General features: G+C 36.7%; 1 protein-coding gene across 4 annotated transcripts; it reads left to right on the top strand.

Moving 5' to 3' along the window:
- Positions 1–1,839: 1,839 nt before the first annotated feature.
- On the top strand, positions 1,840–19,415 carry LOC131155737 (B3 domain-containing transcription factor VRN1). 4 transcript variants are annotated; one of them, XM_058109108.1, is made up of 7 exons: positions 1,840–2,194; positions 13,125–13,548; positions 13,749–13,834; positions 17,495–17,657; positions 17,739–17,929; positions 18,001–18,299; positions 18,825–19,415. In XM_058109108.1, exons 1-6 carry the CDS (start codon positions 2,102–2,104, stop codon positions 18,256–18,258), a joined length of 1,215 nt encoding a protein of 404 aa, XP_057965091.1. In that variant the 5' UTR covers positions 1,840–2,101; the 3' UTR covers positions 18,259–18,299; positions 18,825–19,415. The 4 variants fall into 4 exon arrangements, with proteins under 4 accessions (XP_057965091.1, XP_057965090.1, XP_057965089.1 ...); XM_058109105.1 differs by having other exon boundaries at positions 1,858–2,194; positions 17,733–17,929; XM_058109107.1 differs by lacking the exon at positions 18,825–19,415 and having other exon boundaries at positions 18,001–18,455.
- The last annotated feature ends 258 nt before the right edge of the window (positions 19,416–19,673 follow it).

The following is a 19,673-nucleotide window of genomic DNA, read 5'->3' as shown; positions in this document are numbered from 1 at the left end:
CCTCTCAGCTATTTCCTCAGTCCTGAAGCCTCGCCTATTGCTGAAGGACTCTTTCTTAGTCAGCTCAAGTATGCTAGGGACATCCTCACTCGTGGCCAGTTGCTTGACGGAAAATTGGTTCCTACTCCCATGGTTGTCTCTCAAAATTTGTCTGCTGATGGTCGTCTGTTCTCCGATCCCACTTTATATAGGTCTCTTGTTGGTGCTCTTCAATATTTGACCATCGCGCGCCCTGATATTTCATATGCTGTCAACGTAGTTAGCCAGTTTCTACATGCTCCCACTGAAGATCATTTTCAGGAGGTTAAACGTATTCTTCACTATGTCAAGGGCACTCTCCATTTTGGTCTTACTTTTCACCACTCTACTGCTCTTGATAGCCTCATTGCCTACTCTGATGCTAAATAGGCCGGTTGCCCAGAAACACGTCGTTCTACTTCCAGCTACTGTCTTTTTCTTGGTGAAAATTTGGTCTCTTGGAGTGTTAAAAAGCAACCTACTGTCTCTCTTTCTAGCTGTGAATCTAAGTATTGTGCTCTTGCCCATACTGCTGCTGAACTGCTTTGGCTTGCTCATCTTCTCTCTGATCTTCAGATATTCATACCCAAACCACCACTCCTATTATATGACAACAAGAGTGCAATATTCTTGAGCTCTAATCCGGTTACCTATAAGCGTGCTAAGCATGTTGAATTAGACTATCATTTTCTACGTGAACTTGTTCTTGCCGAAAAAATTCACACTAAGTATGTACCTTCTCCTCTTTAGATTGTTGACATCTTCACCAAAAGTATACCTTGACCACTATTTGAATTTTTTCGATCCAAGCTTCACTTCCATTCAAATCCAATGCTTAGCTTGCGCGGGAGGGGGGTGTTGAGGATCACACAACTCGTGCTTCCCAAATATAGCAGCATTGACCCTTAATTGTAGAGATTAGTTTCCATAATTTTTGTAATCTCATTTAATTGTAATTATCACCTGTGAATATAAATATAGCAAACCACACCCATGTTGAAGTGCGGTGGTTTCTCATAATGTTCTCAGTTACCAGAATTCTTAAAACCTCATGGGAGGTTTTTGGAATTTTTGAAATTTTAGGGAAGATCATTGTTTTTTTTGTCAAAACTTAGGGGAGGTTAGTGTCTTTTGCCCTAATTTTTTGTTTAAGTGACTCCAATTTTCATGCCTCATTGATTCACCATGTAGAAGCACTAGCTATTAGAAAAACTTTGCTATATGCTAAGAAGAAAAGTTTCAATAAAACCTTGATCCTATCAAACACAAAAGAGGGTGATCAACACCATTTATTGTGTTACTCATTTTAAGAGTCCAAATCGGTGGAAAATGTTCATATTTGCCTTTTTGGTTATATTAAAAGGAATTGAAATTCTCTTGCTCACTCTATAGCAAGAAGTGCTTTGATTGCTCCTAAGAATTTTGTTAAATGTCCTCCCTTTCTCTTTCTCTTTTTTTTCCTTGTAAGAATAATTTCAATCTTAGGAAAGGATTTAGTATTATAATGAATCTCTATTTCTTATGAAAAAAAATGCCAATGACGCAATCCCACTCTCATGTTGAGTGAGAATACACGATATTACTACCAACATATTTGCAACCTTACCAATTATACTCAAAATTAATATGATCATTGTTATAAATTACAGAGAGAATTTACTCATAGTGTATCTTTTGTTTTTATCATATTATTACGTAATTGCTTAGGGTTTGTGATGTTAAACATTTTCAAGGTTTAAAAAAGAAAGGGAAAATTGAAAAATCAACTCCTCTTGCTTGGAAACCTAAACTCTTTTAATCCCCAACACTACCTTAAGCCCCGTGCGCTACACTCTCCATGCACAGCATATGGAGAACTGTTCATCTCAACCCACTCCCCCGGGCTCGTGTCCCGATGTTGCTGGTGGTGCTGGACAAGCGCTACGATGGAGAACTGGAATGCACTTGGCCTGTGTCTTGGACGCATCTCCATTGTTACGCCACTTTTGCCCGGAGGCTTCAGCACAAAAGGGGGAGCCAGGTGCATTGTTCTTGTATTTCTGCTTCAGTCTCTGGCTAGGGCTTTCTCTGCACAAAAAGGGCAATGGCGGCGAAGGTTAAGAAGAAGAAGACCCCATCTAAGAATTGCCTTTCATTTTTCAAGGTTTACATCCCAGCTCACAGCTCAGAAAGATTGGTAAGCTATATAATTGGGCTTTTGTGATCTGGGTTCTGTGTTTGAAGGTGGCACTTGTTGTTTGGTTTCTTGGATGATTTAAGCGTGTTGTTTTTTATTTATGATTTACATTGCCTTGCCGGCTGAAAGGGTTGGGGGGCTTACTCTTCATGATACTGTTCTTGCATTGGTTTTGCATTTGAAGCCCATTTTTTTGTTAGCTCAGTGAACCAGTTTCTATTTTTAACGCCGAGCAAGTCAAAAGACATTTTATTTTCTGTTTAATTTTCTTTTATGTTAAGAAAAAAAAAAAGGAAACAAATATTGCAGCTGGGTAACCTTGGAAAAGTATGGTCGAACTTTAGAAGAAAACATGATAAAGAGTAGAAATTAAAGCGCAAGTGTTGTTTTTTGGAGGGAAACTAAAAGGAATAATCCGCTTATGTAGGAGTTTCTTCAGTTCTTTGTCACGTTGTTAGTTTGTTGCATTTATTTATTTACTTATTAGGAAAACATTTAGCCCTGTGATTCATTCCCCTTTTAAATTAAAATTTTTGTTTGTCACAAGGAAAATTACATCAGAGTATTGATATCCTTAACAGATATTCATAAATTATTTGTAGTAACAAACCTCAATCAAAGCAACCTTTAAAGCATATAAAAATAGAGGAAGCAAAGTAAAAACATAAGCAATGCCAAGATTACATTGTTCAGCTTGGAAGCCTAAATCCATGGGCAAGTGAAGGGAGAAATTTCATTATAGATCAAAGAAGAGGTATATGAAATGATATCACATAAGCTCTTAAAAGACTTACTCCAGAGACAGCCAGCCTCACCCCAATGAAGAGATGGCTCTCAAAACCTTACAAACATAACATACATGTGTCACCTACGCACAGAAATTGGATCATTGGCAGAGACTTTGCTCCATTCTGCAAAGCTTAGGAAAGGGCTGCATGCGAATGGGTCCGTGATTAGATTGAAGTTATGACAACCGTTAGCATGAGGACAATCGCTGGATGATTACTGAATGTTTTGAAAGGATTTAAAACTGATCTTCTGTTTTATGACTATTGCTTCTACTAGTTATGGTTGAACTGCTTTCACGTGCAAGATGATTTTTTTTTTCTTTTTTTTTTCCTGCTCTGGATGATTGCTTGTAAAAATTTGAGAGTGGATGATTGCAATAGTGTGAATGTGCTAAAGATATTTTAAATTCCATATTTTCTTTGGATTTTTTGGTTGTAAAGATTTAAGAGAAGGTGAAGCTATGTTGTAATTAAATTAAGATAATTTAGAATATAAATTTTTAAATTGATGCTTCTAATACAAGACAATTTTAGGTGCGACTTAAGCAAATATCTTGTTAGTTGTGATCTATATTCAAGAGATTACCTTGGAGGAATGCCACCTTGTTAGAATCCCAATCCCAAGTATCATTGTAAATAATACATAAATTAGGAAAGTGGGTAAATATGGGGGATTTGATATTATTCAGTAAGGGGATTGTTTCCTTGTTTAGAATAGGTAATCGTATTATATATTGGAATGTACATATGAACAAATTAATTCTTGAATAAAAGTATTCCAAGCTTCTGCTTACATGGTATCAGAGCTAGGGTTTCTCAACCTTAGCTAACCATGGCCAACGGCACCGTCAACAGCAGAGGGTCCACCTCTTCGGAAAATATTGACGGTGACTCAGAGGCCACATCTGTTGGGGGTTTGAATGGGCTAGATAACGCAGCCTTCCCACTTTCATTAGAGAAATTAAACGAAAAAAATTTCCGTGAGTGGGTTCAATCCATAAAATTGGTGATTGAAGGAAAAGGGAGGCTAGGTTATCTTACTGTTGAACGGAGGAAACCAGACTCCACCGACGTCGTAGCCTTGCAAAAATGGAGGTCCGAGAACTCCATGGTCACTGCTTGGCTCATCAAGTCGATACAGCCGTCAATCGGAAAAATCTACCTGTTCTTGCCAACGGCGAAGGACATATAGGACACCGTTCGTGAGACATACTCCGACGTCGAGAGTTACTCGCAAATCTTCGAAATCAAGACCTGATTGTGGCAGATGAGGCAAGGTGAGAGAGGCGTTACCGAGTATTTCATGGAGATGACCCATCTCTGGTAGGAGCTCGACCTAAGCATCGACGAGGAGTGGGAGTGCTTTGGCGACAGTACGCGATACCAAAGGAGGCTCGAAAACGAAAGGGTCTTCGAGTTTCTCATTGGCCTGAGCTGAGAGCTTGACGACGTGAGGGGACGCATCCTTGGCCGGCGACCTCTTCCTTCCACTCGAGAGGTATTTGCAGAGGTTAGGAGGGAGGAGAACAGGAGGCATGTGATACTGAAGCCCCAAAATGATCGTGTTGGGTTGGATCATCTACCCGTACCCGTATCCGTCCAAAAATTAGATGGGCACACTAATGGGCCTGATGTTACGGCCTTTATATCAAAAGGCCTAGGGGGATCTAGTCAACGGCCACAAAAAGGTAAATTATGGTGCGAACATTGCTGAAAAACAGGTCATTTAAAAGATACCTGGTGGGAGATCTATGGAAAACCGGTAGATTGGAAGCCGAAACAATACCAAAAAAATCGTGGGTACCAGGCTAGTACCGACGGGTAAACTGAAAAATTACAAGGAGAAAAATCAATACCTCTTCAAGTAGTGCATTCAGTCCTGAACAGTTAGATCAGCTGTATAAAATGTTTTCATCAATTCAAACATCGGGTCAGTCTTCCTCTGGTTCCCTGGCTCACCGAGGTAATTATTTGTCCACTTTAAATACTACATCCTGTTACAAATCTCCATGGATAATTGACTCAGGTGCATCTGATCATATGACTGGTTCTTATCAATGTTTTTCATCTTACTCACCATATGTTGGGAATTTGAGAGTAAAAATTGCAGATGGCTCTCTCTCACCAGTTGTTGGAAAAGGAAGTATTCGCATATCTGACTCTATATCTTTACAATCTATCCTACATGTTCCCAAGTTATCTTGCAACCTGTTATCCATCAGTCAGTTAACAAAAGACTCCAATTGTTCTGCTAAATTTGTTTCCTCTCATTGTGTTTTTCAGGACCTATCATCGGGGAAGACGATTGGCACTGCTAAGGCGTATGAGGGACTCTACTACTTTGAGGAGGCAAGCTTGAGTGAACTATGTAATACTGCAATTTGTGATTCTGCATCTATTTCTAGAGATAGTGAACTTTTGTTATGGCATTCAAGGATGGGTCATCCCAATTTCCAATATTTAAAACATTTGTTTCCTTCTATTTGTTCAAATAAAATGTCTTCTGAGTTTCAATGTGAAGTGTGTGTGCTCACAAAACACCAAGTTATCTTTACAATCTATCCTACATGTTCCCAAGTTATCTTGCAACCTGTTATCCATCAGTCAGTTAACAAAAGACTCCAATTGTTCTGCTAAATTTGTTTCCTCTCATTGTGTTTTTCAGGACCTATCATCGGGGAAGACGATTGGCACTGCTAAGGCGTATGAGGGACTCTACTACTTTAAGGAGGCAAGCTTGAGTGAACTATGTAATACTGCAATTTGTGATTCTGCATCTATTTCTAGAGATAGTGAACTTTTGTTATGGCATTCAAGGATGGGTCATCTCAATTTCCAATATTTAAAACGTTTGTTTCCTTCTATTTGTTCAAATAAAATGTCTTCTGATTTTCAATGTGAAGTGTGTGTGCTCACAAAACACCGTCGTACTTCTTTCCCATCATCCATATACAAACCTTCTCACCCATTTACTATGTTTCACAGTGATTTGTGGGGTCCCTCACGTTCCCTCAATCGCACTAATACAAAATGATTCGTTACCTTTATTAATGACCATACTCGTCTTTGTTGGGTTTACTTACTGAAAGACAAAACTGAAGTCCGCTCCATTTTCATCAGTTTTCATTCCATGATTCATACACAGTTCCTGACTCATATTCAAATTTTACGTACTGATAATGGTACGGAATATTTTAATACTATTCTGGGAACTTATCTTCAAGAAAATGGGATTGTTCATCAGAGTTCTTGTGTGGATACCCTTCAACAAAATGGGATTGCTGAACGAAAAAATAGGCATATACTTAAATTAGCCTGGGCATTAATGTTCACTACCAATATGAAACATTATTTTTGGGGCGATGCCATCTTAACAGTCACACATCTCATTAATCGAATGCCGAGTCGAGTACTTTCCTTTGTCACCCCTCTTTAGAAATTCCAGGAACATTTTCCTACCTCTCGACTCCCCTCCAGTCTCCCGCTGAAAATCTTTGGTTGTACTGCTTTTGTTTATGTTCATGCACACCACCGAGATAAATTGGATCCTCGTGCCATTAAATGTGTCTTCCTTGGTTATTCGCCTACCCAAAAAGGCTACAAATGCTATGATCTGGTTTCAAAAAGACTGTTTGTTAGTCTTGGTGTTACTTTCTTTGAAACCACTCCTTATTTCCCAAAGCCCTCTCTTCGGGGGGAGAAATGGAGTGAAGATCGGTTTTTTGACCTCTTTACTACTGAATCTGCGTCATCTGAACCAGTACCATTTATTGAGCCTCCTGTTGCTTCATTCCTTGACCCATCTATCGAGCCTTCCATTGCATTACTTCCCGACCTGCCAAACACAACAGAACACTTAACCTCAGGGGGAGATACAGGAGAACAAAATAACGTAGACATACTTGTTTACTCAAGAAAGCCGAAAACAAAGAACAGGGAGAATCTCGTGCCCGAGGCACCAAGAGCGTTGGAACCGGTGATGGCTCCGAATAACCATGAGCCCACTCCTAATCCTGATTTGGTAATTGAGCTTTCTTTGATAATCCTGTACCTGATGATATCAATTTACCTATTGCAATCAGAAAACAAACCAAGTCATGTACTCAATACCCTTGGTCTAAATACATGTCTTATAAAAGCTTGTCTACAGGATATCGTGCGTTTGTCTCTAAACTTGACAGGATGAAAATACCAAAGAACATTCAGGAAGCTCTAGAAATACCTAAATGGAGAGAGGTAGGCATGGAAGAAAAGCGAGCCCTAGAAAAAAATGGAACTTGGGAGTTGACAAATCTACCGAAAGGGAAGAAGCCAATGGGTTGTAAATGGGTCTTCACAGTGAAATATAAATCTGATGGAACAGTTGAAAGATATAAAGCCAGATTTGTTGCAAAAGGTTTTACACAGACTTACGACATTGACTATACGAAGGCATTTGCACCAGTGGCAAACTTAAATACAGTTCGAGTTCTCTTGTCCTTAGCAGCCAACTTAGATTGGCCACTACAACAACTTGATATTAAAAATGCTTTCTTAAATGGAGAATTAGAAGAAGAAGTATACATAACTATACCACCAGGATTTAGTGGGAAAGGTGAAGAAAACAAGGTGTGTAAACTCAAGAAGTCCTTGTATGGACTCAAACAATCTCCCAGAGCATGGTTCGACAGATTTGCAAAAGTAATAAAGAATCAAGGTTATCGACAAGGGTAATCAGATTATACACTATTCTTCCAACAGTCTGAAAGAGGTAAGAGAACAATTCTAATAGTGTATGTTGATGATATAATTCTTACTGGTGATGATACTGTAGAAATGGAGAGACTGAAGAAAGTTCTGGCTGCTAAATTTGAAGTTAAAGACTTGGAACAAATGAGGTATTTTTTGGGCATAGAAGTGGTAAGAACGAAAAAGGGAATTAGTGTATCTCAACGAAAGTATGTTACTGATCTCCTAATTGAAATTGGCATGCTGGGATGCAAACCCAGCAAAACCTCGATGGAAGCGGTAAAGAGAGTTGAACACTGTGGAATACCAGTGGAAAAGGAGAGGTATCAGAGATTGGTTGGTAAGCTAATCTACCTATCATATACTAGACCAGATATTGCATTTGCAGTCAGTGTAGTATGTCAACACATGCATTCACCAAAAGAAGCCCACTTAGATGCCGTGTACAGGATCCTTAGATATCTCAAGGGATCTCTGGGAAGAGGACTTTTCTTTAAGAAATGTGAAAGCAAGGAAGTAGAGATCTTTACAGATGCAGATTAGGCAGGATCAGTGGAAGATAGAAGGTCCACCACAGGTTATTGTACATTCGTCTGGGGAAATCTGGTAACTTGGAGAAGCAAAAAACAGAACGTGGTGGCTCGTAGTAGTACCGAAGCTGAATTCAGGGCAGTCGCTCAAGGGATATGTGAAGGACTGTGGTTACGGAAACTTTTGGAAGAATTACAGGTCCCGGTGAACTTTCCTATCAAACTCTATAGTGACAATAAGACAGCTATCAGCATTTCTCTTAATCCAGTTCAACACGACAAGGAATAAACATGTGGAAGTGGACAGACACTTCATCAAAGAGAAAATTGAAGAAGGGATTATCTGTAAGACTTATGTACCTACCAAGGAACAAATTGCAGATATTTTCACCAAAGGGTTGGGACGACAGAACTTTGATAATCTCATTAGCAAGTTGGAAATGATTAATATTTATGATCCAACTTGAGGGGGAGTGTTAGAATCCCAATCCCAAGTATCATTGTAAATAATACATAAATTAGGAAAGTGGGTAAATATGGGGGATTTGATATTATTCAGTAAGGGGATTGTTTCCTTGTTTAGAATAGGTAATCGTATTATATATTGGGATGTACATATGAACAAATTAATTCTTGAATAAAAATATTCCAAGCTTTTGCTTACACACCTAATGTGCAAGGCCCCCGCCCCACTGTCAGTTTTGACCTATATAGCTTAGAGGAATAACACTTGGTGCACAAGGCTTTCGCGCCATTGGGAGGGGCAAGATGTTTGCTTGCGTGAAGAGACTGTTCCATGATTTGAACATCTGACTTTTAGGTTTGGATGTATTACCCTCAACATTGTGAAAGAAAAGGAAGTTTTATTAAGAGAAAATAGATATATAGAAAAAGTGGAAAAAGAAATTTTACAATTAAAAAAAAATCCTTCCAATCACGTTGCAAACAGGGCTGCATATGGAGCAAGGTTTAACATGTTCAGGCTCGGCTTGGTAGACTAACAGGCTAACAGCTCAGCTCAGGCTTGGGCTTGAGTCAAAGAGAGCTCAAAAATCTGGTCTCAAGCTTGGCTCGGAAATAAAACTACAAGATTGGGCTCGAGCTCAATTCATTTTACCTTCCCACAAACTTGGTTTTACTGGTTTGGTTCAATTTTTTTACGAGTTAGGGAAACATGATTATTCACTAGAATAAGGGGATTGGGATCTCAATTTTTTTTATTTAACCGATGTGGGACAAATAGAGCTGCAAGGGAGTGCCTGCCTTGTGAAGAAACACTGCTGCTATTAATTCCTGCTGCTCCGTACCATTTGTTGATGTCTTGGAGTTTGTTGGTTTTTTAATTTTCTAGCTGCAAGCAGATCACTAAATTGTCATTCCCATTAAAACTGAAGAAGTGGGGAAAAATGGAAACAGCAGGAAATTATGCTCTCTGATGCATTTTTTTTCCTTATCTGTTTTGGAATGTAGGAATCAGAGGGTTAACAATTCTTTCACAAGATACTGTGAACAGCATCAAATAACAATGTGCAAACTGCTGCCCTTAACCCTTTCACCCCAATCCTAGATATAAAATAATCTCACTGTTAATTATCAGCTGAATTTTCATTGCATTTTCCAACCAATACCTAAAATTTTAATCCTTGAACAGTAAAGGGGACCTTTGGTCTGAAGTAATGAAGCAGGAAGTTATGAGTCTTTTCCCTTGTTCCACCTCATTTCGGGAGAAGGGAATAACTCTCATCCACATTTATAAAAAACTTTCCATCTCCATCTGAATTGATTATTTAAGTTTGCTCTTGGTTTAATTGAAGCTTTAAATAAATTAATAACTAATTTAAACAAGCCAATCACCCATAAGCCTATTGAATGAGTCCATGAACAAGCCTAATCCAAGCTTATAATCAAGCCTAACTAAGCCTTTAACCGAGTTGCGCAAGAGTCGAAACAAGCCGAGCCCGTCTCTGTTCAGGCATGGGTCGTTTATTAAATGAGCCTGAAAATTGGCTTGGGAATCATCACTTATATAATAAATGAGCCCAAATGAGCTCTTACTGAGCTGCTCACGAGCAGCTTGGTTCATTTGCAGCCCTAGTTGCAAATTACTCAATGAAATACTCCTAAAAATGCATGAGGAAAAATCTTAAGCAAGCAGTGCAAGGCCAAGAAAATGACTTTGGCCCACGTAGATGAAGAAAAATGAACTGATACCAAAAAAAAAATCCTCTAATTACTTCCATTCATCAATGCCCATAGATTAGAAGACCAAGCACATTGCCTCCAGACCTTCCTCCTCTCACCCTTGCCAAAGCCCCAAACTATCTTCATAAAATTTCCCCATAGTAGTTGGACAAACACATTCGTAGCTCTTAAAATATCCAATGGATTAATTTCCAATAGCCTAGCTAATTTTACAATGAACATTCAAGTTGATGGGTTGAAGAAAATACTCCATATAGGGACAGTGTTCCTTCAGATATGTTGGGAATTCGTCCAACCCAGTCCACACAGCTCAATCTGTAAGCTTTAATTTGTAGGTGTGTATAACTGGGCCACCAATTTAGATTGTAGTTTGTGGGCATCCTTAATGCCTGAAATTTTGGGGGCACTGTGGTTTGTTTAGTCATTTCTCTAATTAAAAACAAGTTTAACTATATATATTCTTATAAATATGTTGAATTCTTGCCTTGATTTTAGTTTATTGATTAGGCATGTCAAGCAGCCTACCCTTGCAAAGCGAGGAGCCTTGTGGCCTAGGGATGCCGTTATTAGGCATGCTGAGGTAAATTATTGAAGCCTTTGAAATCACTGAAATTCTGTTGCAAAGTGGCTAAGCGATGCAGTGGTTAATATTAGAATCTGAAATTGTGTAAACTGCAATATTTAGTGATTGGTCAAGGGTGGGCCTCTTTAAGTGGCATGGGTACTCCAAACCCCCGTCGAAGAAGATGAAATTTAGGAATTATTTGAGCTGCATAAACTATCAAATTGAAAATGAAAAAGGAAAATCAATAAGATGTTAAGATAAGCCAGTTAGTGATTTATGTGGGAAATTTTAGGATGACCAGGAAATGCAAGGTTTAAGCAAAAACATTGTTGGCTTGCGTACAGCACCAATGAGGAGCAAAACTATGTTTATTATAACAAACAAGTGATAAGATAAGGGAGAGCAAATTGAGATGGTTCAGTCTATGTGCAAGACACTTCTATCAGCGTGAATGAGGAGCATGACACTGTAGGTGGAGAATTCTTTAAAATCCAGGTAGATACTAAATATGATTGGGAGTTTCAAGGAAAATTCACAAATCTGATTTGCAGACGTGCATTTGTAACCTTGTAGCGAGCCCAAACATCCATGAATTTTGGATTGATGATAAGAAAGATCTTGTAGGCTTTTGAGTTGGCTTGGTAATTTGTTGATTTGGACTTGCTAAATCACAAAGTCGTCCCCCCTCCCTCCTAAAAAAAACCTCTGTGACTTATAGATTATGTAGCCAATCCCATGTAGCAAGACGCCTTTGTTATTGTTGCCATTGTCCATCATACACTTTTTTTTTTTTTTTTGCATTTAATCCTTTATAGAATGTGATATTAGAAATAAGAGCATAACAATGAAAGAAACTAATGTGATTAGTGCTATCAGTGCTGTATACTTCTAATCAATATTAAAACTGCAAAACCTACGTTATATGCTTTGGTATAGAGTTAACAAATAACTAGATTTAACTAGTAATGAATGAAACTGATGCTGTAAAATAAATGAATAATGTTTCAATAACTACTTTTCACAATATTAAGTATGATTTGTATCACTAGAGTTGGGCTTTGAATGATTAGTAAATGAATGATATGAGTTAAGAGTTATAAAAAAAGTTTCTGTTAATTTGTTATTTGATCAATCTTCAGTCTTCAAGTGCTTGATGTATCAGTTGCAAATGGAGCTTACTGTGATGATCCAATTCTCATCTTGTTGATTAAAGTGGGTAGCATATAGTAGCATATAGTAATGTTGTCGACACATGCAGCATTGATTGGCATTATTGACATGGTGTTTAAAGGAAAGACAATAAAGTATTGCGATGGATGAAAAATTTTATTCTAATGAAAAAAATTAAGTTGAGAAGATCATATCCCTATAAATTATGCATGGTGAATAATTCTAGGGGATATTTTTGATAAATTGCAAGATGAAAATGGGAAGGAGTTCTACTGAAGAAATGCAGACAGAATTATTGCTGTTGATTTATTAGGAATATGATAACTACATTTAAAACATGAAGAGCTATTCCCCATTTTTGAGGAAATAGTAGAAACTATTTTTTTTTCTTTTGGTAATTATGCTGTTGCATTTGTATCATAATAAATAAATGAATAATTGTGTTGTTGCATCTGTCTTGAAAAATCTAAAGTTCAACAATCATGCTGGTGTTTTATGTTGCTATGAGGAGTATGTTCCTATATTATTGATTTCCCTTTTAATTAGTTTAATTGATAACTGTAACCAAAGGTGCCCTTTTGTTGGGCCTAATAATGAAACAGCATTTCACCTTTCGACTCTGGATGATCCCTTGATATCTTTCAGACTATGCATCTTGGAACTCGCAGAACAAAATTAATAGGGAACTAAAATAACATAACCATAAGTTGTTTAATATACTGGGAGTATGCTCCCTTCCCTCTCATTTGAATCATCATGCACCCTAGAGCAGGGCTGCCAGCTCTGTAAGAGACAGAGCATGCTCTTGGTGTATCGAATAATTGCCTGTTTTGTTCTACATACAACAAAAGAATATTACAAGTCATATTTTTCTCTAATATAAATAGATAAGAGTTTCGTTGTTGTTAACAGTTGTGTATGATTGACATGTTAACTTTGTATTACAGCACATCCCTGAAGGTTTCATTGCCAACTTAAATGGAGTCTTGCCCAACAAGACCATCCTCAGAGATCATCTTGGGAGACTCTGGCACGTGGAGGTGGCAATAATAGAAAATGTGATCTATTTTCAGAAAGGATGGCAGAGATTTGTTAAAGATAATACTCTGGAGCTGGGAGATTTCTTACTTTTTCGATATAATGGTGATTATATATTTGATTTCAAAATTCTTGGGAAAAATGGATGTGAGAAGGATGAGACTAGGGCTCATATGAACATTGAAAAGAAAATATTATATCTGAAGGAGGAAGAAAAAGAAGAAAAAGTACAAAATGATCTGGAAGCTGGAAAAACTCTCAACAAGCAAACACTAGGGAGCAAGGGTAAATACTCTGTTGAAGGCGAGAAAAAGATTTGTCAGAAAAGACGTTGTGAGTTTTATCATCCTTTACTCTTGAAGTGTGTTCCAATTACCCTGTGGGTGTTTGGTGTTCTGCTTTCATTTCCATTTGTGGGATTTTTTTTTTCTATTATTTTTCCCCCTTTTTTTGGAGGGGAGTGCTTGCTTTGTTATCCACAAGCTCTGCATGTAAATGCCTAACAAGTATATTTGATTTATGTTGGTATGAAGGTTCCAGTGCTTGCAAGGTTAAACAAGACAGTTGCTTTGAAGCAGAGAGTTCCACTCAAATTAAGTTAGGAAGGAGGAATAAATTAGTAAGGCTTTTGCCAACTTCTTGTGATACATTCATCTGGAAGCATTTTTCATATTGTTTACATTTAAGCATTTTATGTGTTCTAGCATTTACATGAGAAAACCTCAAAACACTTTTTTGACCACTTGTTGATCTGAATTTGCTAACAAGGCCAGAAGTGCTTTATTTATTGGTGTTAACCACCACTTACAGCTTATGTTTAGTTCCTAAACATAAGTAAAGAATATGAATGAAAAATGGGGCCCATTTATGATGGATACTAAATTGGACATTCTAAGTTCGCTTCATGTCTAAGGAGTTGTTTGATATCTCTGTCAAAAATTATGAAATTGAAAACCATAAACGAAAAGTAAAAGAAAAAGAAACTAAAAACCAAAAATTAGCAACCTGTTTAGTTAATATTTCTAAAACTAAAACAAATTTAAAACTTGATTAAGCAAATACTCTTTTTTGTGTTTGAAATAAGTAACAATTAAAAAATATAAATTAGAATAATAAAATTACAAAATAATACAGATTAAAAGTACTATAATAAAAAGTAAAAAATTATTGTAATTACGTTAATTATTATACTTTGAAATTCACTTTGCAAGAATAATCTTGTTGTACATGGCAATTGAAAAATAGAAAATATATTTTATAAATTATCTTTATTATTTTATATATTTTTTAAAAATTTTATGCAAGTTTTTATTTTTATTTTATTAAATAAGTATGTATAAAATGAATAATTTAATCCAAAAACATTAATTTTGGATACAAAAACGTTAATTTTGGATACAAAAATGTTCTAGCTATTGGTTGCTGAAACAACTGAAAATCATAAAATTTATTTTTTAATTTTTTTGCAAACAGTTGAAAATTGACAACAAAAATAGAAAACTGGTAACGCAAATTTTTCACTGTGTAGAAGTGAAAACATAAATAGAAAACAACAATGATATCAAATGGATTCTAAGTTTGTGGATAGAAGACCTAGGATGCTTTTGGAGAGGCTGTGTTTGTCCTCTAGATTTGTGTGTAGCACCCTTGCAATTGGCTTTTTAAGTGATTTTAATGTATTAACCTCTTTTATATACATTTATTACTCCTAAAAAGAAGCATATAGGAGAGTGGAGACCATTACATAAGCATTACGCATAAGAGAGTGGCATAAATGTATAAGAAAAAGCAATGTTTGTGCTGTGTCATTTTCTGTGCAAAGAAAGGGTTGACATTACCAATTGACATTATTAGACCAATTCTTTTCCTTTATCACTTCTCTTAGCTGGTTTAGTGACTTTTATTCGAGAATCTGGTTTGTGATATGTTCGCACTGGACTTGGGTGACCCATTTACTGCCAACTAGTTTGGTGACCATTTTGAAAAAACAAGTGAAATATAAAACACTGAGTCATCAGTTCTCTAACTCAAGTTTTTATTTTGAAAACGGTAGTCAAATTATTTTATTTTTAAAAAACTAAAATAAAGAAATATTTTTTTCAAAGAGTTTAGGTTTGAGAGTACCTTTGTGGATAGAGAAGGTAACCTATTAATTCTTTAAAATAAGAATTAAAAGAATGGTTACTGCTTTTACCTTTTGTATATGTATCTCCCTTAAAAAGAATTTAATTTTAGGAAATCAACTTTTAAAGACTATTGTAAAAATGAGAGAAAGAAGGGATCGATCAGCCACCCTCAGAGGCCGGTTGACCATGCCTTGCTCTTGAGTAAGGCCGGTTGATTGTCCTTTAATGGGCAGTTGGGCTATCAACTTTTTCATTTTTTTATTCCAGAAAAATTATATGATGTCTATGCAGAGGCCTATACCCCATGAAGGCCTTACTACTTGTTGCCTTTTCAAATTCACAAAAAAATAGAAAATAAAATAACACACAAGAAGTATAGAACAATGAAAATGGATTTTTTTTGTTTTTGTTTTTAGCTATGACTGGATCTACAGGAGTAGACTACCTACATGCCTTCCAAAGAAGGGATCAATCCAAATGTAGTTCCTGGAACATTTTATTAATTTACTCTAAAATGTTTTGGGTTTTGAAAGAAACCTTGAAATATTGAAGAAAAATCAATAATTTTGATAAAAAACATGATTTCCAAAAAATTTTATGAATTAATAGCCTTGAAATTTTGGAAAACAACCATTTTGCACCCTAAAGCTACATCATGCATGATCAAATTGAAAGAGGATTTAGTTGCTAAAATAACTTTGAGTTATTGGTTTTTTGGTGAGAAAACCACAAACCCACCTTGAAAACACTTGAATTGCAGGAGAACCTCATTTTGAAAAATGTCCAAAAGCCGCATCATAGACATTCATTTCTAGAGAAACTTTTTTTGAAAGAAATTCTAGGAAATGATTTTTAAAAAAAAAATTAAAGAGAAAACCATGAAATAAGTATTATTTAAACAACCAGCAGACTTTACCAAACACCCTAGGGAGTAGTATATGAACAAAACATTTATCCAAAATACCAAGAAAAGTCCAAAAAAAAGGCCAAAACTCTGAATTGGCCGGTCGACTGCTGGCAAATGGGGAACCGTTTGACCATCCCCTTGAGGTTGATAGACCGCTTGCATGCAACTTTCTTAGATGACATGCTAATGTTAAAAATCAGCATGTATATGAGGGAAAATGGATGGAAAAAACAAACAAGCACATTTGACAAAACCAATTTGTTTTCAAAACATACATGATTTTCTCATCACTTTAATCACACTAAATTCAGAACTTTACAACTAACAAATACTACAAATATGCATGTCCATACATTTAACAATACAACGTATACTAAGAATTTAAAATGAAAGGTGAGATAGACTAACCTAGATCACAAAATTCTAGATATGCTAGTGGGGAAAAACACTAAAAGGAGAGAGCAGAAAGTTAAGAAATGAAGAATGGAGAGAACATGTGATATCTCCCAAAAACAAAGTACGGATCTTCTTCAAAGAAGTGCATGAATTTAAGTATTTCTCATGCAAGAAACTCACTTTTTCTCCCACTAAGGCATGTCGAAAATGGTCTCATGCAGAGTCTACTTTTAGGCCATGCATGAGGGAGGGAAAGGAAGTTGGGAGTTAATTTAAAATTCAAAATTCCAACTTCCAAAACTACAAACAAACAACTGCCAGTGCCCTGGCTCGTTGCCCGACATGTGGCATGGCACACCCAAATCCAACAGCCAGTCGGGACAAGGTAATTGAAAGTTTGAATTTCAACTGAAACAGTGGATCATCCCATAATGGCTGATCGATCACTATCAGGTTTGCATCATCCCCTTTGCACCTGCGTGAAGAAACAAGCAGGGGAAAGAGGGTCAGTCGACCGCTCTGTACAATTTTCTCTTTGTTTAAGCTTGATTTTCACATTGTTTAGTTGAGTTATTGCTTGTTCGGTCAAGAAAAAAGACTATTGGCATGATCAACAAGTTGTCACAAGCATGGCAACTCTTGCTTCCCTTTTTTTCAAAATTTGAAAGAAAAATCTTTTTCTTTTTCTTTGGAATGTGCTGCTTTTGATGTAAAGCTTAAAAGTGAAGTTGTGCTATTTTTGCAAGAAGTAAAATAAATCTTCAAAAATGAAATTATATGACTCATGAGGGTCAATTGAGCGTGAAACTGGGACAGGCGAGTCATCTGAACTAATGTGGAGAATTAACAGGCACAGCATTCTGCAGTTCCAGACATGGGCAATGAACTTACAAACTCCACAAAGAGGGCTGATGAGCAGAACCAACATCAAATAAAGGATGCAGATAATGTACAGGCAGCTGACGATATAGGGTTGCATTCTTCAGATGACAGGAACCTGAGAACTGAATCTGGTGAGCTCTCCGGTCTCTGTTCCTGCCGCAATGGTTTGCTTGAAGAATTTATGTTCCTATTATTCTTTTAATAAGTTGCAGATGAACTCCAGTTATGTGGAATGGATGAAGACAAAATAGAAATACTTGACACTGGAACTTGTTCAGCATTGAGGAGATCTTTGACATCCAAAGATGGGTGCAATGCAGTTCGTGCAGCTAGAATGTTTAAGCCCAAAAATCCTTTTGTGAAGGTTATATTGAAGCCTTCCTACATAAACAAAGGAAATATGGTAAACCCATAACTTTGTGTAGTTTTTCAGTTTATCCTTTGAAATACACTAATGTATTATTGATTGTGTAGCATGTGCCCTCCACTTTTGCTGGGAAGTATCTCAGTGAGGTTGTAGATTTCATCAAACTTCAAGTTTCTGATGGAAGACAGTGGCATGTCCGATGCATTCACAAACGTGGTATAGTTAATAAGCTAAGCAAAGGATGGAGTGCATTTGTGTTAGAGAATGGTTTGGAGGAAGGAGATGTCTGTGTCTTCGAGCTGATCAAGACCAAGGAAGTTGCATTGAAAGTCGCAATATTTCGTGCAGTTGAGATGAGGCAGTGAACCAAACACCATAATAAAATTAGATTTGTCACAACACAATGGTTGGTGGAATTCAAATTGTTGCAACTTTATCAAGTGCCTGCTTTCTTATTTGGGTATTCAGTTTTATATCCTCTAGTGTATTAAAACGACTTAATTAATGTGGATCATGTAACTGGTCATGTGCCAGAATAAAATGTCGTCTTTAGTCTTGAAAACATGGTTTTGTTATTTCTCTTATCCTTTTTACATATTGTGTTAGCAGACGATTGGTTCTGAAATTTTAGATCTTATCTATTGATATTCCTCTGGCTCTGCCGCAAGAGAATCTGTGTGACTAACGACTGATTTTATTTTATTTTTAAAGATCATTCTTGAACGAACTACTGTGAGTTGGTCACATGGGTCCTGTGAGACTTTGGGGTGAGCTTCGGTTTGGACTAAAATGATAAGTTCACCGAAACAAGTACTTTGGATCAGTTTGGTTTCAATTTTGAAACTTTTTGACAAACCTGTTGTTTGAATTTGATTACGGTTTAAAGCATATAAAATGGACTCAAATTGCCAAATCGGGTGTGTTTTTGCAGATGAAGGGTGTGAAGCTGAAGCCATCTAATTAAAGTTGTTCCTGGACTTCTTCAACTTTCAGGTATTGTTGATTCTATTATAACCTTCCAATAGTTGCCTGTGTGATATAAACTTTATACTTCAATTCGCACATCCAAAAAGTAGATTCAATTTCATATGTGGGTTTGGTTTGATATACATCGTTGGTCCACAACCTAAGAACTCAAGTTTTTAGGTGAAGTAGTAATCTAATATGATATCAGAGCTGGTTACCATGAAGTCCTGGGTTCTTAGTCTCGTTGCCTGCATTTATTCTGTTACATTTAAAAATTAATTGTATTTATCTCTCCACCTGCTATTGAGCTGCACGTGTGGGGGAGTGTTAAAGCTTGATATACATTGTTGTTCCACATCCTAAGAGCTTAAGCTTTTAGGTGAAGTGGTAATCTAACATTTAGTACGACATGATCTGGTTGGATTGTCATGAGTAGCATAGCTGTCAAAGATTTTATAAATGTAGCTGCAGCCTGGACATCCAAATAAGAGAGAATGAGGTTATTCTGCTATGTAACAATGAAATGAAATTAAAGGAAATAGAATCAAATTTATCAGAATTTGTTATTTGCTGGATTCAAATTTTCATTCAGATATTTTTTCTACGTCATTTTATTGTGCAAATCAAATATAAGGTATGGCCAATCTCATCTGGGTGGTCCTGGAATGGGCAAGAACAGGAGGTATATAGCTCACTGCTCACTGGGTCATGGTAGTAAGAATTTTTAATATAGGGAACAGTGTGATATAGAAAGTCAAGGTTAAGGAACCAGATCAGCACCAAATGATACAGATTACATTATAAAATGCAAGTT

This window comes from Malania oleifera, chromosome 5 (assembly GCF_029873635.1).
Source record: "Malania oleifera isolate guangnan ecotype guangnan chromosome 5, ASM2987363v1, whole genome shotgun sequence".
NCBI classification, from domain to species: domain Eukaryota; kingdom Viridiplantae; phylum Streptophyta; class Magnoliopsida; order Santalales; family Ximeniaceae; genus Malania; species Malania oleifera.
Note: the sequence above shows the minus strand (reverse complement) of the source record. Positions and strands in the feature narration are given on the sequence as shown.

Coding starts and splice junctions, on each gene's coding strand:
- LOC131155737 (XM_058109105.1), top strand. CDS start 2,102: ATGGCGGCGAAGGTTAAGAAGAAGAAGACCCCATCTAAGAATTGCCTT. Junction 13,549..13,748: donor GATTTGTCAGAAAAGACGTT/GTGAGTTTTATC, acceptor GTTGGTATGAAG/GTTCCAGTGCTTGCAAGGTT. Junction 13,835..17,494: donor TAGGAAGGAGGAATAAATTA/GTAAGGCTTTTG, acceptor GAGAATTAACAG/GCACAGCATTCTGCAGTTCC.